The 17,879-nt window shown below is 40.5% G+C and overlaps 1 protein-coding gene across 2 annotated transcripts; it reads left to right on the top strand.

Annotated features, from left to right (window-relative positions):
• Positions 1-1,384: 1,384 nt before the first annotated feature.
• Positions 1,385-14,403, top strand: HESX1 (HESX homeobox 1). 2 transcript variants are annotated; one of them, XM_076008820.1, is made up of 7 exons: positions 1,385-1,539; positions 2,332-2,455; positions 2,581-2,703; positions 12,502-12,760; positions 13,282-13,481; positions 13,757-13,858; positions 13,955-14,403. In XM_076008820.1, exons 4-7 carry the CDS (start codon positions 12,604-12,606, stop codon positions 14,051-14,053), a joined length of 558 nt encoding a protein of 185 aa, XP_075864935.1. In that variant the 5' UTR covers positions 1,385-1,539; positions 2,332-2,455; positions 2,581-2,703; positions 12,502-12,603; the 3' UTR covers positions 14,054-14,403. The 2 variants fall into 2 exon arrangements, with proteins under 2 accessions (XP_075864935.1, XP_012621095.1); XM_012765641.2 differs by lacking the exon at positions 2,332-2,455.
• The last annotated feature ends 3,476 nt before the right edge of the window (positions 14,404-17,879 follow it).

Genomic DNA, 17,879 nt, shown 5'->3' with positions numbered 1-17,879 from the left:
TTTACCTAACGGCCACTGGCTTACCAGCTTACAAACATAAGGTTAATGATTCTTATTTGCCTAACATTCAATTTCCATCAGTTTCAAAATACAGTGTAAATACCACTACTGTCTACTATGTATAGAATCCAGGACTCTAGATTTCATGGAGCCATGGGATTGAATCAGGAGCAGCTTTTATCTCTTATGTTAACTTAAATGGTACGGTGGAGACTGAGGCAATTTTTAGGTTAATCTAGATGTTTAATTCATAAGATAAGCCTCTTGCAACAAGTATATTTAGTTCCAAAAAATGGTGGCATTTTAAACTTTTCTTTCAGAAACAAATGGAACACTGGACTAAATCTGAAGACATGGGCTCTACATGAGCTCACATTTTTCTACATATTACCATGACATAGGGTTAGGATATCCTCCTCCCACCCTACAAATTTCTAAACAAAACCCACTTAAAAAGCCAGCAGAGCATTGCCATCACCCCAGTAAAACTGTAGGTTTCACCACATGCACCAAACAAATCTACAGGGTAGTTGTAGCACTCCTCTTTTAAAGAATTTATTTTACACCTATTATACCACACAGCATGTTTTAAACACTGACATAAAACTCCCTAATAAGATAAAGCAAAAGACAAAAAAAGTTTATCTTATTAGAAACAAGATACACCATCACTTATAGTCTTCAAACAGTATTGCACTTTTAACTTCATATTTGACAAAGCATTCATGAAACAATCTGCAGACTAGCTTAACAGACAAATAACACCTTTAAGCAGACATGACCGTCCTAAATTGTTTATTAGGTATGAATTTTACAAACATTACTGATTAGCGGTAACGGCGGAGCTGGAGAGTATTGCGCCTTCTCCAAGCTGCACGGCGAGAACCACCAATAGTGCGGTGGAACTTACGGCCCTTTCCAAGGCCACGGCTCTTGCGGCCTGCAGATGTCAGCCCAGCATCTCCCTGTGCTTGTGGACCGGTTTCGTGATCCACTGGGTATCAGGATTTCTTCTGATAGCTTTATGGAATGGATCAATGAGGATGACCTCAAAAAATTTGTACGTGGAATCTTCACCAACTCAGTAAGCATTCACAACTCTTAGAGCCCCGCGGTGGCGTCCAGCTCGCTCCTCGGCAACAGACTGAAGGCTCCGAGCAAACTTTAGCTGGCTAACACCGTGATGGACAGGCGTGCCATAAGTTGCGCCCTTAGGAACCGGGCGTTTGCGGCCACCCCGGCGCGCTCGAGTCCTATGTGTGGCATGACTTGCTCGGCCCGTATCCCAGAGTGCGCGCTCTATCGCCGGAGGGCGGGGAGCCCTGTGGAGCAGAGGGCGCCGCATTGCCAGCAGCGGCGCGGAAGAGCGCGCTCCGCCAGACGCCGCTTCCCCCGCGGCGCCGCGCCAGGCCTGCGTGCGCGACCCCGCGCCTGACGGCCGCGGAACCACAGCGCCCGCTGTTGTGAGGGCCTGAACTAAGGGCTCTCGGCGCCTCCGCGGGAGAGGCCGGTGGCAGCCATGACAGATGCCTTGCTTGAGTACAGCCTTTTAGAAATATATATTTATTTTAAAATAATTCTAGTGATATCTGAATTGCTGGACTTCTGAAATAATGTTATTTGCAGTGTCTTCTAGAACTAAAACAAACTTGTTTAGATTATATGTGTGAGTTGTATGACAATAATATTTACTCTTCTAGACAAAGTTGTTTGCTAAAGTAGTTTTAGAATCTTTGCATTCTGCCAGTTTTCACTAAAATTTTACCATCTTATTCTAGAAACTTTATTTTAATTCTGAAGTAATTCAATTTGCCAAATACTTGTTCATTTGTTTATGTAATTAGAAATGTACGCCCGACGCGGTGGCTCCCGCCTGTAATCCTAGCACTCTGGGAGGCCGAGGCGGGCAGATTGCTCGAGGTCAGGAGTTTGAAACTAGCCTGAGCAAGAGCAGACCCAGTCTCTACTATAAATAGAAAGAAATTAATTGACCAACTAATATATATAGAAAAAATTAGCCGGGAATGGTGGCGCATGCCTGTAGTCTCAGCTACTGGGGAGGCTGAGGCAGGAGGATTGCTTGAGCCCAGGAGTTTGAGGTTGCTGTGAGCTAGGCTGACGCCACGGCACTCACTCTAGCCTGGGCAACAAAGTGAGACTCTGTCTCAAAAAAAAAAAAAAAAAAAAGAAATGTAATTTGCATAGTATTTTGATTGATAAACCCTCTCCTCTATATTCCCTTCTTAGGTAATGATACAGTCATTCACCTGGTCATGTAAGCTAGAAATAAGGGAATCCAGTTAACTTCCTTTCTCTCCCTCCTCTCAACAGACATATAAGTCCATACACATCCCTACCCCTCATTGGCCTTAAGTTATGTTACTTTTCTCTGACCTTTTCTTGAAATATCCCTGCGTCAAGACATCTCTGAAAAGTCTTCATAATGTTGATAAAGGTAATAAATAATAGCAAACAGTTTATATAATGTCTATTACATGTCAGGCACTATTCCTAGGGTGTTACAGATATTATGCCATTTGATCCTCAATTAGGTGCTACAATTATCCCATTTTATTGCAGAAGAAACAGGCCCAAAGTCACATAGCTAAGAAGACATGGAGCTGAAATTTGGACCCATATAATCTGACATCAGAATTGGGCTCCTAAACTGCTCTTTAGTTCTACTCAGCCTCACCCAAGCAGGTTTGAGCAATTTTCTATTTAGCCTCTTATGCCTGTGTCTTTATTTTCTTATATTGTAATTGTGTGTGTACTTACTGGTGTTCCTAGAAAATTAAGATAATTTTATTATTTGCATTTACAAAAGTGGAGAGAATAATGAATCCACATACACTCATCTCTCTAATTCAACACTTATCAAAATTTTGCAATACTTGCTTCAATTATCTCTTTCTTGGTTTTCTTTCTGTTTTCCTGCAGTATTTTAAAGCACAACTCAGACATCACAAAATTTCACCTGTAAATATTTAAGTAGAATATCTTTTAAAAGGGCATTTTTCTACTTAACCATAATCACATTATCACACATAATAAAATGAACATTCATTGCTCTCCTCCTGATCATGAGTTTCTTGAGGGCACAGTGATTCCAACTCTATATTCTAAGTACCTAGTACACTCCCTGGTATATGCTGAGGTTTAATAAATGTTTGTTATGATTCAAAAGTTTTTAAATTGTTTAAAACCATAACATTTATTCCCCCAGAAACAATGGGTTAACTGACAACTCCTATTTAATTTATAGTGATTAGATTAAATGGCACTAAAGCCGGGGCCTGAGCCCTTTGGAGTCCTAAATCCTAAACTATTTATCTTTGAATATTATAGAGTCTGGGGAAAACCTAAGTCTAATTTAGCTCAGCCCTCGGTTTTCTTGTTCCCAATGTCCATCTGGGGAGGACATAAGAACAAGGGCTAGACTGGGTGGGAGTGTTCATCAGTAAAAATTACTTAGAAGTAAATATGGCAGCATCCACCAAAAAATAATATGCTCTTCAAAGAAATCTTTCCAGGGAAACATTACTGCATGTGTCCTAACATGTATGCAGAAAGTGTTCATTGCTATGTTTGTTATAATAAAAATTGGAGACAACCTGTGTGCTCGTTATCAGGAGTATAGTTCAATAAATTATGATTTATCTGCTGGATGTAGTGCCAAGTAGCTGTTGAAGAAAGAAGTAGAGCTGTACGTGCTGACACTGTGTGTGTGTGTGTATATCACACTGTGGAGGAGGAGACCACATCACAGAATACACATCTGATTCCATGTGGATAAAAATATGTATGTGTACATACTCCTATTTATGTCAAGGTATTTTAAAGAGACAGGCAAGAGAAGCACTGAATTGTTAGTAGTGGTAGCCTGTAAGTTGGGGAGGTGAAAATGGGATAGACATGAAGGAGACTATCATATTTTACTCTATGTACTGTAGTACAAAATGAATCTCTGAAAAATGAAAATGCATTTATATCTTAGATGATTTCATATCAAATTTTTAAATGGAGGGCTATACATATGCAAGACACAATACTGTATATAATTTTTTTTTTGAGACAGAGTCTCACTCTGTTGCCCGGGCTAGAGTGCAGTGGGGTAAGACTAGTTCACAGCAACCTCAAACTCATGGGCTCAAGCAATCCTCCTGCCTCAGCCTCCCAAGTAGCTGGGACTACAGGCGCAAGTCATCACATCTGGCTAATTTTTAGTTGCCCGGCTAATTTTTTTCTATTTTATTAAAGACAGGGTCTCGCTCTTGCTCATGCTTGTCTTGAACTTCTGAGCTCAAGTAATCCACCCGCCTCGGCCTCCCAGAGTGCTAGGTTTACAGGCGTGAGCCACCATGCCTGGCCACAATACTGCATACAATTTTAACTGATTTGAAAATGAAAACTATGAAACTTTACTCTTTGGAGATTTGAGAATAGTAAAGACTGAAATGTTTTTTAAATGTTATAAATAGAATGAACTTATTCAACAAACCTCTATTTAACATTTCCTGTGTGACACGCACTGTGCTGGGTGCAGAGAGAGAGAGAAGTGTGCATGAAACAGACCCTGCCCTTCTGAACCTTGGAACCACTAGGAAAGACACTGTCTCTAGGAACAACAGCAGCAGATGAGGGCCATAGGAACTACAGCAGATAGGAATTGTTCAACATGACTCTTACTAAATTTTATTTACAGAATGCTATAATGTCTTCTAATTTGTGGATTGCCCTGGAGTGGTACATACACAGTTCACAGAAAACTGGGATTATCTTACACATTAAAAAGCAATGGCAACACTAGTAAACCTTATTTAAGTGAACTTAAAGAGTAAACAATTACTGTTACATAGTAATGTAATGGAAATGTAAATTCCATGTCAGATTTCAAATGTCATCTCTTGCTAGTTCCATCCATTCATTTATTTGCTTATTCAGCAAATATTTATTGAATGTTTGTCTTGGCATTGTGCTAGGAAGCACTGAAGATTTTGCAGGAAAAAATAACCTTTTATTTTAGAAAACATTTTAACATTTAAAAATACTGGGCCCTGGTGCATGTGGCTCATGCCTGTAATTGTAACACTCTGTGAGGCTGAGGTGGGAGAATGGCTTGACGTTGGGAGTTCAAGACCAGCCTGAGCAAGAGCGAGATTCCGACTCTACTAAAAATAGAAAGAAATTAATTGGCCAACTAAAAATATATAGAAAAAATAAACCGGGCACGGTGGCACATGCCTGTAGTCCCAGCTACTCGGGAGGCTGAGGCAGGAGGATTGCTTGAGCCCAGGAGTTTGAGGTTGCTGTGAGCTAGGCTGACACCATGCCGCTCTAGCCAGAGCAACAGAGTGAGAATCTGTCTCAAAAAAAAAAGAAAAAAAATTACCCAGGTGTGGTGGCACTCTCCTGTAGTCCCAGCTACTCAGGAGGCTGAGTCGAGAGGATCCCTTGAGCCCAGGAGATTAAGGTTGCTGTCAGCTGTGATAACACCACTGCAAAATACTGAAAGTCTCAAATCGATGTGGTTCCTCTGGAGAGTTTAAGAGACACATGTCGCTAAAGCCTTGCTCGTTGCATTTATTTCTTATTATGTTCACAGCATAATAATTGTATAGCTGGTTTGCAGAAATCTCTGCCCAAACACATTTTTCCTGATGTTAACTATTTGAGTCTTAATCCAAATACACAATTTAAAAATAAATTGTTACCAAAGGTGGATTTCCAAGTTAATAAAACAAGACAAAACATAAACCTCTCAGTTTTTAGATGTTTAAAATATGGACTTTCAACTTTATTATTCCTAAAATCTCTTCAGGGTCCATATATCAGACAGTCCTTTATTTCTCACTTTAAAATAAATGTTGAAAGATAGTGAGGTTATATCATATGCAAGGTTTTCACTTATTTTTCTTAATTGATCAATACACTTTGATATTTATACTGTGAGATCTTTAGTGAAGATGTCCCAGTGACCATTAATTGAAAAATTCAATAGAACACAGCATTTGGAGACAAAATGCAAGTCAAGGCTTAGCAACTTGCTAATTAGTGACTTCTGCATATTACAACTGTACTCAGTTTCTGTTTTCTCAGCTACAAAATAGTGGAGGATTTGTGAGAAGATTAAATATGCCAAATGCTCTAGAAGCTATAAAGCACTATTGATAGGCTTTATCTTTGTGTTATTATAACATTGTGGCAGATAGGTAGCATTTATTTAATATTAGAAACCAACAGTAGACATTTTATTAACAGTGAAACACTATTCTCATGTCAGAAACAAAAAAAGGATGTGTTTGTTGACTTTTACTGAAATCAGGAGCCATTTTTTTAGCACAATCATGACATAACAGACTTATGTTTTTATTTTTTAATTTTTTATTTTATTTATTTATTTATTTATTTTGAGTCAGAGTTTCACTGTGTTGCCTGGGCTAGAGTGCCATGGCGTCAGCCTAGCTCACAGCAACCTCAAACTCCTGGGCTCAGGTGATCCTCCTGCCTCAGCCTCCCGAGTAGCTGGGACTACAGGCATGCGTCACCATGCCCGGCTTATTTTTTTCTATATATTTTTAGTTGGCCTATTAATTTCTTTCTATTTTTAGTAGAGACAGGGTCTCATTCTTGCTCAGGCAGGTCTCGAACTTCTGACCTTGAGCGATCCTCCCGCCTTGGCCTCCCAGAGTGCTAGGATTACAAGCATGAGCCACCGTGCCCAGCCCCCAGACTTATGTTTTTAAATGATCCCTCTGGCTGCTGTGTTGATAGAAAACCACAGGGGGTCACCGGTGGAAGCAGAGACCACTAGAGATGATGTTGCAGCCATCCTTCTCCTTGACCCTTTTCCCTCTCTTGGCTTTGCTACTATGTCTCCAGATTTTTCTCCTGCCTTACCAGCTGCTCCTTCCCCAGCACCATTTCTGCCCCAATCTCTGAACATTGGAGCACCTTGGACGTGGTCCTGAGACCCTTCTTGTACCTAGCACCATTCACTGAATGATCTTGTACAAACCTATGGCTTTTAAGACCATCTCTTTGCTGGTCGTGCACAAACATAGAACTTTAGCACTGAGCTCATACTCATATGTCCAGTGGTGACTTGCTATCCACTCTAGAGCTCTTCATTTCTCCCCAAAACTTTCCTCCCCTAACCCAGGCTTCCACATTGCAGTAAATGGCACTGTATTTGCTCAAGCCAAAACACAGTCATTGTTAATGCCTCCTTTTCCTTCACCTCCATATCTAATCCATCAGCAAGACATGTTCTTCTACTCCTGAATCAAAGAGCAGTTTCCTCCAGAATGCTTTGGATTAACCTCAACCCTCGGTGGCTTAAACAATGAATATTTTTCTCACTCCCAAAACTGCAGAACTGCAGGTCAGTGGGTATTTGGCTGAGTTTAGCTGGGCTCAGCTGACTTGGTTGGCTGCAGGCTGCAGGGTGGAGTGGGATCTGATACAATCCATGTGTGTCCATTCTGGGGCTCAGGCTGAAGGACAGCAGCTACCCCAGGGATGATCTCATGGTGATGGTAGAAGCCCAAGAGGGCAGACCAATCACGCTAGCGTGTTCTGCTCACATGACTGTGTTCTGCTCACATGACTGTGTCTGTGTGACTGGCTAAAGCCAGTCACACAGACAAGCCCAAAGTCAAGAGGTAGGAAGTACACTATGTCTGCCATGAATCCACAGCAAGGGGCTAGGGATTAAAGAATTGGGACCAAGTGTTCAATTATTCAATCTTCCACAAATTCTTTATGCATTGCACCTCTCTCAAACCCACTGTTACCCTTTTGTCCAAGGACCACCATCTCTTGCCCCTAAAGGATTGTCTGTGTCGTGACTACCAAATCCCTCACACCTAGACCAATGCCCAGCATGTAGGGTATGCGCAGTGAATATGTGCTGAGTAAATAACTCCCAACTTATCTCCCTGGTTACACTCATCCTCCTCTAATCCCTTTCTACACAGCAGCCAGAGTAAGGTCTTGAAAACATGAATGCTACCATGTCAGTCCCAGCTTAAAACCCTACTGTAAGGGACTGACATATATTTTCCTAGTTTAAGAATTAAAGTTAGTGAGTAATGTACGTGTTCTGCCCAGAGTGTTTGAAAGTAATGTGTTCCGGACAGGCTCCCTGTGATAAACAAAGGTGTTGCCTAGAGGCATAACAAAGGACCTGAGCTGCTAGCAAGAGCAGTCCCGCCCCACGGCATTGGGGGTCTGGAGGCCACATGATAAACACCCCATAAGATGGCTGGTTAGTCAATGATGGGTAAGACCCCTCAAGGGAGGGGCGACCTAAGCCAGGCAAAGCCACCGGGGTGTAGGGAAGAGGAATTTGTAGGACAGAGGAAGGGCAGAGGAATTCTTCCAATTGTCGGGAATTTACTTGGGTGGGGCAATGAGCTAACCTTTGCTTCTGGTCATTGCTTGCTTGCTACACCGCTGTAGGGGGAATTATGGGATGAGGTCACTGAAGCACGGGCGACTGGCCCATCAGGCAATAGAGGGCAACCAACCCGCCAATTATTTCAAAAGGCAACAGTGGGCAACCAATCATTTTAAAGGTCAACGCATGATCCATGCGTAGTCGGCTTGTGTGCAGCTTGTGCACCGTGGGGATAAAAGGCATGCCGTTGTTCCGGTCGGGGTCCTTGCCTGCGAGAGTGGCCACTGCGTTGGTGCTCTGGGGCTTGGACCCTGGCTAGCCAGAAAATAAACCTCCTCTTGTGTGATTGCATCCTCAATGTCTCTGCTTTTCTGTCCGGTGGGGCTGTGGAAGGTCGGTCCCTAACAGGGGTTCAGCCGAAGATCTTAGGGGATCACCCTAAGAGAATCTGGGGATGAGAAATGCCCCCTGTGGCAACCTGCCCATCTTTGCTAATCTCAGCCCGTGATCTATGCCTGGCGCCTAGAGCAACCACCTGGAGATTCTGAGTCAGGGGACATCTGCTTCCCTAAGGCTATTCCAGAATTTATGGCCATTGCTGCAATGCCTGGGTGGTTATGTACAAGGAACTAACTTTAATTTTTTAGAGTATAAAAATAAAACGGACCCGGTGTATTATTACTCGAGTCAACTGTCTGTATGTGTGTCTGCGTTTTTCTTTGTGTTCTGTGTTTGTGTTTTATGTTCTGTGTTCATCCTCCGTCCTGTACACGGGCCGCGACACCCTACCCTGGCTTCTCTGCACTGGGACTCCTTCTAGTGGCCTTTGTGAAGTCCATGCAGTCGCCCAGCCTGGCCTGCTTCCCCAAATGCATCCGGGAGCCAGGGTGACTGCACTCCAGCAACATCCTTCTTCAGCTCAGGTATGGCACATGCTTTCCAGCTGCAAGAACTTGGTGTTTGCTCTCCCTCTGACTGCAGTGCTTTTTCGCAGGCTCTTGGCATGCTGGCTGCTCATTCTCAGCGTCAGCCGAAGTGCCACCTCTGTGGACAGACCTTCCCCAGCATCCACCACTGACCACTGTCCTCGGTCACCCTCTCCATTATGCCGCACCACTAGCACCTCGTTCACTCCTTCTGATGTATTTGTCACTTTCTGAAATTGCCACTTTTGTTGTTGTTTTTTTATTTCGGCATATTATGGGGGTACAGATTTTAAGGTTTCGATAAATGCCCTTTCCCCCCTCCCCCCACAAGTCTGAGTCTCCAGCATGACCATCCCCCAGATGGTGCACATCTCACTCATTATGCATGTATATACCCGCCCCCCTCCCCCCTGCCCAATACCCTATTACTGTAGTACCTATGTGTCCACTTAGGTGCTACTCAGTTAATACCAATTTGCTGGTGAGTATATGTGGTGCTTGTTTTTCCATTTTTGGGATACTTCACTTAGTAGTATGGGTTCCAGCTCTAACCAGGAAAATATGAGATGTGCTATATCACCGTTGTTTCTTAGAGCTGAATAGTACTCCATGGTATACATTTACCACATTTTATTAATCCATTCTTGGATTTGATGGGCACTTGGGCTGTTTCCGCAGCCTTGCAATTATGAATTGTGCTGCTATAAACATTCGAGTGCAGGTGTCTTTTTTGTAGAGTGTCATTGGATCTTTTGGGTAGATGCCCAGCAATGGGATTGCTGGATCAAATGGTAGATTCACTTGTATTGCTTTAAGGTATCTCCATATTGCTTTCCACAGAGGTTGAACTAGTTTGCAGTCCCACAAGCAGTGTAGGAGTGTTCCTCTCTCTCCACATCCACACCAGCATTTGTTATTTGGAGACTTTTTGATAAAGGCCATTCTCACTGGAGTTAAGTGATATCTCATTGTAGTTTTGATTTGCATTTCCCTGATGATTAGAGATGATGAGCATTTTTTCATATGTTTGTTGGCCATTCTTCTGTCTTCTTTAGAAAAGTTTCTGTTCAAGTCCTTTGCCCACTTTTTAATAGGGTTATTTGATTTTTTCTTGCTGATTTTCGTGAGTTCTAAGTATATTCTAGTTATCAGCCCTTTATCAGATACGTAGGATGCAAAAATTTTCTCCCATTCTGTAGGTTGTCTGTTTACTTTCATGACTGTTTCTTTGGCTGTGCAGAAGCTTTTTAGTTTCATCATGTCCCATTTATTTATTTTTGTTGCTGCTTTGATTGCCTTTGGGGAAAATTGCCACGTTTTGTTCCTCGCTGATCTCTAGCATCTATAGATAGTGTCTGGCACATATTAAGTGCCCTAAAAATATCTGTTGAACGAATATATCAGAAAATGTTTTCCACACATTTTTAGAGAATTTTTTTCCTGCCTTTTATTTTCATCTACTCATCTGTATTTAAATAGGGTTCTGTAAATCCACATCAAATCAAATCAAGCTGAATTAAAACACTGGAATGTACTTGTTAATACAGAAGAAACTGGGAACTGGAGCTGCTCCAGCAGGTGCCGTGGCCGACCTGTGGCAGCGGGCGGTGCGCCTGCGCACTGACAGACTAGATAATTTACTTGTGATGACTGTTTGTTCCCTGCCCTCCTCCGCTGCTGTGAACTGCGTGCAGGTGAAGTTCCTATTCTGTTTTTTCTGGTCCTGAGTCAGTGCTCAACAAATTGTGGGAGGAAGGAAGGTCTAAAGGAGAGAAAAACATCTGGGAAGGTCCTGAGTTCTTGCTTTGCCTCCTAGTCTTCCCAGATTAAGGTCACCTCTCAACACCATATACAACGTCTCCATGAAGGACAAATGCTTACTGGTTTATTCATCCTCAGAATGGTTTCACATGCGTATTTCCAAACCTATTCTTCTGTGTGCCTGTTGGTGTTTTGTGTGTGAGATCCTTTGTTCAGCTGAGAGTTTGCGTAAGGAGGGATTTAGCTTAACATCTGTGGGATCATGACAGGATAAAATCTGACAGAGTCGAGCTCTGTCCTGTAGTGGCCATTTCCTTTGTGAGTGAAGACTACTTTTCCTCTTCCCTGAAGAAAAGTCTGGCAGTTGTTTAAACCTGAGCCCTTAAATTTATCTTCAAGAAGGTACTAGAAGAAGAGGAGGAGCAGAGTACAAGAACTACAAGTATTATACCTTTGACAGTGGAGGGGGCATAGCCACTTCAAAATCCCCCCCATTAGCAGTTCTACTTTATTTTTAATTTCGAGTTTTTTTAAGGATTAAAAAATTAAAGTATTTTATTCTTGGTTATTTTTCACAAGTTTTATCATCTTCTTAAGGCCCCTGCCCCCTGCTCCATCCCTCAAAAGATCAAAAGGGGGAAATTTTTCTTTACAAAGTAAGCTATGTTTGAAACAAATGTGGTAAGGAGAGAAATTACTCTCTTTAAATAGCCCTGCTTTTAAATTGCTTGGAGGTGCTTACATATGAATCTTCACATAAACTTGTGTCTCTCTCCTTTAAAAGAAAAGGTGAAGGAAAGGAATTAGCCCACTAATTATTTAAAATACTTGGTGCAACTGTTCCTACGTACTAATCCAGGCACTTAGAAGACAATTACACTCAGTGTTAATAACGTTGCCAACCTTTTCCAGCGTGCTGCCCTCCCAATGCCATTGTGTTTTCATTGGCAACGTTCACCGTTACATATGCATGTGAAAACAGGCATCTTCATCAGAATTACTATAATAGCATTAAGAGATTATTCGTTTTTCCAATTTCCTTGGACAAAAATTCACTTAAATTAGATATTTATTACTTGATTGCTCTCCTATCTTGCCTGTATGTTTAGGTAACTGGAGTCTGTGAAAGTATAAACTTCAGAATAAAAAGCATGATTTTATACATTAATGATTTCAAATAAAAGAGGAGTGCTACGTTTGTGCATCACTTCTTTCCAGAAAGTTAAGTCTGTGTTCTGCTTCGGAGAGATAACACTTTCTGTCCCTGTAGGTGGCCCCTGGTGTAGCCATTAGTTGCTAATTACTTGCAAACAAATAAACAATTAACTCCTTAAACTGCTGGCTGGGCAAGTGTTCATTGACATGCTAAAACTTCCTAAGACAGGATTGTAATTAGTGGCGTTCTGAACCCAGCCCCCTTGTGAGCGGAGCTCTAAGGTGAAGCGCAGGAAGGCCTCAGCCCTGAGCGCGGCGCAGAGCCACGGAGAGGCCAGCCTGTGTGCAGCCCATGGCAGGATGTCTCCCAGCCTTCAGGAAGGTGCCCGACTTGGGGAAAGCAAACCCTCACCCTGCTCCTTTTCAATTGAGAGCATCTTAGGACTGGCCCAGAAGAAAGACTGCGTCCCATCAGTGACACCCCACAGGCCCTGGGCCGACACCTGCAGCCCCTCAGGTATGCTACAACTTAATTTTTTAAACTCCTTGTTATTTCATTGCAGTGTTTAATTTGGCCTTTATGTCATACTACATAGAGAGAAACTGCAGTTTCTTTCAATTACATAACTGAAGCATCTAGGACTTTTAATGCCTCCAGCTGAGTCCTATGGGAAATAAAGAGAGTAGCAGCCTAAGATCCAAGTGGATATAAAGTTCATGCACAGGAAATGCCAACAACCTGCTTTTACTTCAGAAGATGTGTGTGTGTTGCGTGCATTGTGAGTGTGTGTGTCGCACTAGATACTTGAAATCTGTTTTCAATGAAAAATAAATGACATCCAGAGACCAAAAGACAGGATTACCAAGGCAGGATCTTCATTTTTGTTTGGTTTTCAGTTGATGAGGGGGCAGTTCTTTTGTGAAACCCAGAAGAATTCCACTAGGAAGTTAAAGACAAGTTCCAGAGATTACTTCTTATGGAACTTTGTGGAACATGGGAGTGGCCATCTAAGATGGGGTTTATTTTTCTGTTTCCAGGGAAAGATGGTAACACATGTTTACATGTCCCGAGCCTTCCCAGTGGGATCGCATTCCCTTGCATTCTGGATCCCCCAATGCCAGAAGAAAGAGCTTTGAAATATGAAAATTACTTTTCAGCCTCAGAAAGACTGTCTTTGAAAAGAGAATTGAGTTGGTATAGAGGCCGAAGACCCAGAACTACTTTTACTCAAAACCAGGTGGGAAGTTTTTCCATCCAATAATAATAATACAAACGCTTTAACTGACACCCTGTGGAGCAGAAGCCCATTCATTTTGGGACCTCAGTTTAGAAGCCTTATTAATGAAACAATAGACTATCAAATTTTAACAATTTCTAGATAATCATTTTTAAAAAGGCATTCAGGTTAATTGCCAAAGCTTTAAATGCAGTTATTTTGCTGTGGAAATTAAAGCCCATTTTCGGTGACATAGTGAAGACCAACATTTTAAAGAATTATTTCCTTATTCTTAGATTGAAGTGTTGGAAAATGTCTTTAGAGTAAACTGCTACCCTGGCATTGATATCAGAGAAGACTTAGCCCGAAAATTGAATCTAGAGGAAGATAGAATCCAGGTAATTTTAAAATTTAGTTGTTGCTCATGCTGATTGAAATATTAAGAATAATAAAATAATGTTTCTGAGACCTATGTTATTTTTCCTTAATTTTAGATTTGGTTCCAAAATCGGCGTGCAAAGCTGAAAAGGTCCCATAGAGAATCACAGTTTATAATGGCGAAAAAAAATGTTGACACAAACTTCCTGGAATAGGTAGAAAACTAAACATGTGAAATTATCTTCTAATTGCAGAGCATGACAAATGAATGGAACTATAAAGTGTTGAAAATGTGATTTTTTTCTTTCCTGCATTTAATTTGAATATTATCATTTTTTTCTGAAAATATATTGTAAATAATTACTATTATAGCATGGTACATATTCTATTTGGCCACTTTTAGTTACAATAAAGACATTTCCTATATATTTTAATAAACATTTTCAGAAAAGATGACTATTTTTTAAGTGAGCAAAGTTAATCTAATAAATTAGTTTGCTAAAATCAATAAACTCATGACTAAGTGATTCTATAAGATTTGAAGTAAAATAATCTGAAGAACAAAGGTGTAATATGTTTCAACTAAGTTCCTCCAACCACATTTCGAAGCATGATTATGCTTAACTATAGTGTATAATATGACATATTTTTGAATCTTCAGTTTTACTTGATTTATGGCATAAAGCAGTGAGAAATTTCTCACCATATATCAAAACAAATTCCTATAGCATGCTAGTTTCAAGTTTTTTTTAAAAGCAAATTCATTATGCAATGGAAATATAAAAGCATCAGCTCTCATACCATTGGTATTGCATTGTACAAAAGAATTGAGCCGCAAATAAATGCAAATTTTAAAATAGTTTTCTAGTTTATTTAATGCTGTGCTTTACTTTCATTCGCTAAAGGGATAATGGTCATCTGGTTTATACCAATCCCAGTTTAATGATTTCCAATCAAGTGTCTATGTTCTTACAATGTTGCATTGACTGAGAAGGCAGGATAACGACCTGCCTTTTGTAAGTGACATCATCACTAAATAGTGAGGACACTTTCCAAGTGACAAAAACTATGTGTTTTCATTTCCCATTTTCTTGTTGTACCTGGCAATTAAAGATGGGAATAGGATAAGTTGTATGACAAGAAGGGAGTCCTCTCCACTGGAAATCTGGCTATTTGTTTTCCAGTTAATGGAAGACCTAAGTGGGTGCTGTCTTTTTTTGAAATACCGGCTTGAAGACTGTAACTTTGTCTGCTGGAAGCCATATTTCACCTTTGTCCATTTGGATTGAATTATCTCTTGCTTCCCTTTTCTTTTTTTTCTTTTCCTCTGTCCTTTACCTCTTCCAGTGATGACCAAAGTGCAAGGTTCTCAATGAATTATTAAATTTATAACCACTGTTCTTTTCTGGAATTTTTTTTATATGTGAAGAACTAGAGGGGGTTTGTATATTATTTCTGAGGAAAAGCAGCATGCCTCAGATTTTACAGCTCTTTAAAATCATTTACTGAGAGCACATTTGGGGAAGGAAGCTCTGTGTCTCGACAACCCGTCAGCAGTAAGCTCTGGGTAGTCCCACTGTGACTGAGATGGAGACGGAGGGGGAAAGGGGAGGGAAAGGTGGGTAGCAGGGCACTAAACAGGAAGACCAGAGGCATTAAATGTTTTCCAAGAAAGACTGGGCCTCTTGTTCCGATATAAAGAGCTGCTTCCATTAATATAAAATCTGAAGCATTACTTATGAAATACATTAGTCAAAATTTATACACCAGGAGCTTGCTTTGCTCTCCAGTGGGCTCCTATGAAACCGTGTCAAGTTGCAGGGCTGGAAATCACCAAGAGTAGGCCTTGAGGGGTGGGCTGGAGGGGAGTGCGTCACGTGGTGGGTGAGCTTCTATTTTAATCCCCAAAGTCATATTTACATGCTGTAAGCAATTTAACCAGTATAAAAATAGAGTAAAATTCCTCTCAAATATCATCCTTCACAAATATCATCCTTCACAGATAACCATCATTAAACATTTGTATAGATTTTTGTGTATCATAGAAACATCTATGTGTGTATATATATATACACACATTTGTTGTTTTTGTTGTATTTGTTGTTTTTGCTATTTTATTTATTTATTTATTTTTGAGACAGAGTCTCATTCTTTTCTTTTTTTTTTTTTTTTTTTGAGACAGAGTCTCACTTTGTTGCCCAGGCTAGAGTGAGTGCCATGGCGTCAGCCTAGCTCACAGCAACCTCCAACTCCTGGGCTCAAGCGATCCTCCTGCCTCAGCCTCCCAAGTAGCTGGGACTACAGGCATGTGCCACCATGCCCGGCTGATTTTTTCTATATATATATTAGTTGGCCAATTAATTTCTTTCCATTTATAGTAGAGACGGGTTCTCGATCTTGCTCAGGCTGGTTTCGAACTCCTGACCTCGAGCAATCTGCCTGCCTCTGCCTCCCAGAGTGCTAGGATTACAGGCGTGAGCCACCGCGCCAGGCCCAGAGTCTCATTCTGTTGCCGGGGCTAGAGTGAGTGCCGTGGCGTCAGCCTAGCTCACAGCAACCTCAAACTCCTGGGCTCAAGCGATCCTCCTGCCTCAGCCTCCCGAGTAGCTGGGACTACAGGCATGCGCCACCATGCCCGGCTAATTTTTTCTATACATATTAGTTGGCCAATTAATTTCTTTCTATTTTTATAGAGACGGGGTCTTGCTCTTGCTCAGGCTGGTTTCGAACTCCTGACCTCGAGCAATCCGCCCGCCTTGACCTCCCAGAGTGCTAGGATGACAGGCGTCAGCCACCGTGCCAGGCCCCTGCTGTTATTTTTTTAATGCGATCAAACTCGACATTCTGTTCTGCATCTTTTCCGACTTCCTTCCATGTCAGGACTCTAGCTGTCTCCTTAATGTCTGCTAAGTTTAGCGCAAGATTTCAAGTCTTGTCATAATAAGAAGCTATTAATATTAACATTAATATTTAAGCATTTTTGAAGTAGTACTTTTCATAAGTTTTTTCAAAGGGTAATCATAATTTATCTAGAATTTATCTAAAATTAAACCTATCCCCAAATCCCTAAGGAGTGTGAGGATTCTGTAAAAATTATAGAATCTAGAAAACAATGAAACAGCAACACAGACACAAACAACTAATAATGCACTTACTGTTTTTTAAAGATAAAAACTGGACACCTGCCTTGGGGGACAACAGGAACGTCAAGTGTGATATATTCTGGTGAAATTCCCTCTGGGCAGCATCATACCTGCCTGTAATTATAAAGCTGGATTTTACATGCTCAATGGTTCTATATAAAGTAACCCTAAACATCGAGGCTACCTGTGCTAAATAATTCTCACGGGAAAATGCATTTTCTGTAACTTCACTTGTCTACAGATTTGAAATCTAAAAAGCATCAGGGCTCTTTGGCATTTTACCCTCAGCAGATTGTTATAGATCAACAGCATTAACACTGAAAAAAATTTAAAGATTAAAAAAAAACAACAAAACTGGTGAAACCTATAAAAAAGTCTTGATGAGGAGAAAATATTATTATCTCAAATTTTCCAGCAACAATTTTATATAACTGATTTATGTGGTCCTAAAATTCAATTTTATTTATACTTGAAATAGTATTTATATCTGAAGTTATATAATTAAAGTGTAATAGAAATATTATATTTATATATGGAAATGTTACATTTATAATAAGTAACACTTAGAATTCAGAAAAATTACAATAATACTTAAAATTTTTAACATTAAAGAAATGACTACAAATGTAACATGTACATCTTTTTATATTTTTTGATATTAATAACAGAATATCAGTTCTATTACAACTTTTATGAAGAAAGTTCATAACATAAGAATATTCAAAAAGCAAGATAATGTATAAGATCACTAGTATATTTCCCCTAAAATCATTTTCAAAAACCTAAATGATAAAGGCTGATCTTGTTAAATGATATGAGTCAGTAATATTTTTGGAATTACAGTTGCTAGTAATTTGGAGAAAATATTATAGTCAGAGGGAAAAAACTGGACTATAAC

The sequence above is a fragment of the Microcebus murinus genome, chromosome 1, assembly GCF_040939455.1.
Source record: "Microcebus murinus isolate Inina chromosome 1, M.murinus_Inina_mat1.0, whole genome shotgun sequence".
Taxonomy (NCBI): domain Eukaryota; kingdom Metazoa; phylum Chordata; class Mammalia; order Primates; family Cheirogaleidae; genus Microcebus; species Microcebus murinus.
The sequence above is the reverse complement of the archived record's forward strand: the minus strand, read 5'-3'. Positions and strand labels throughout refer to the sequence as shown.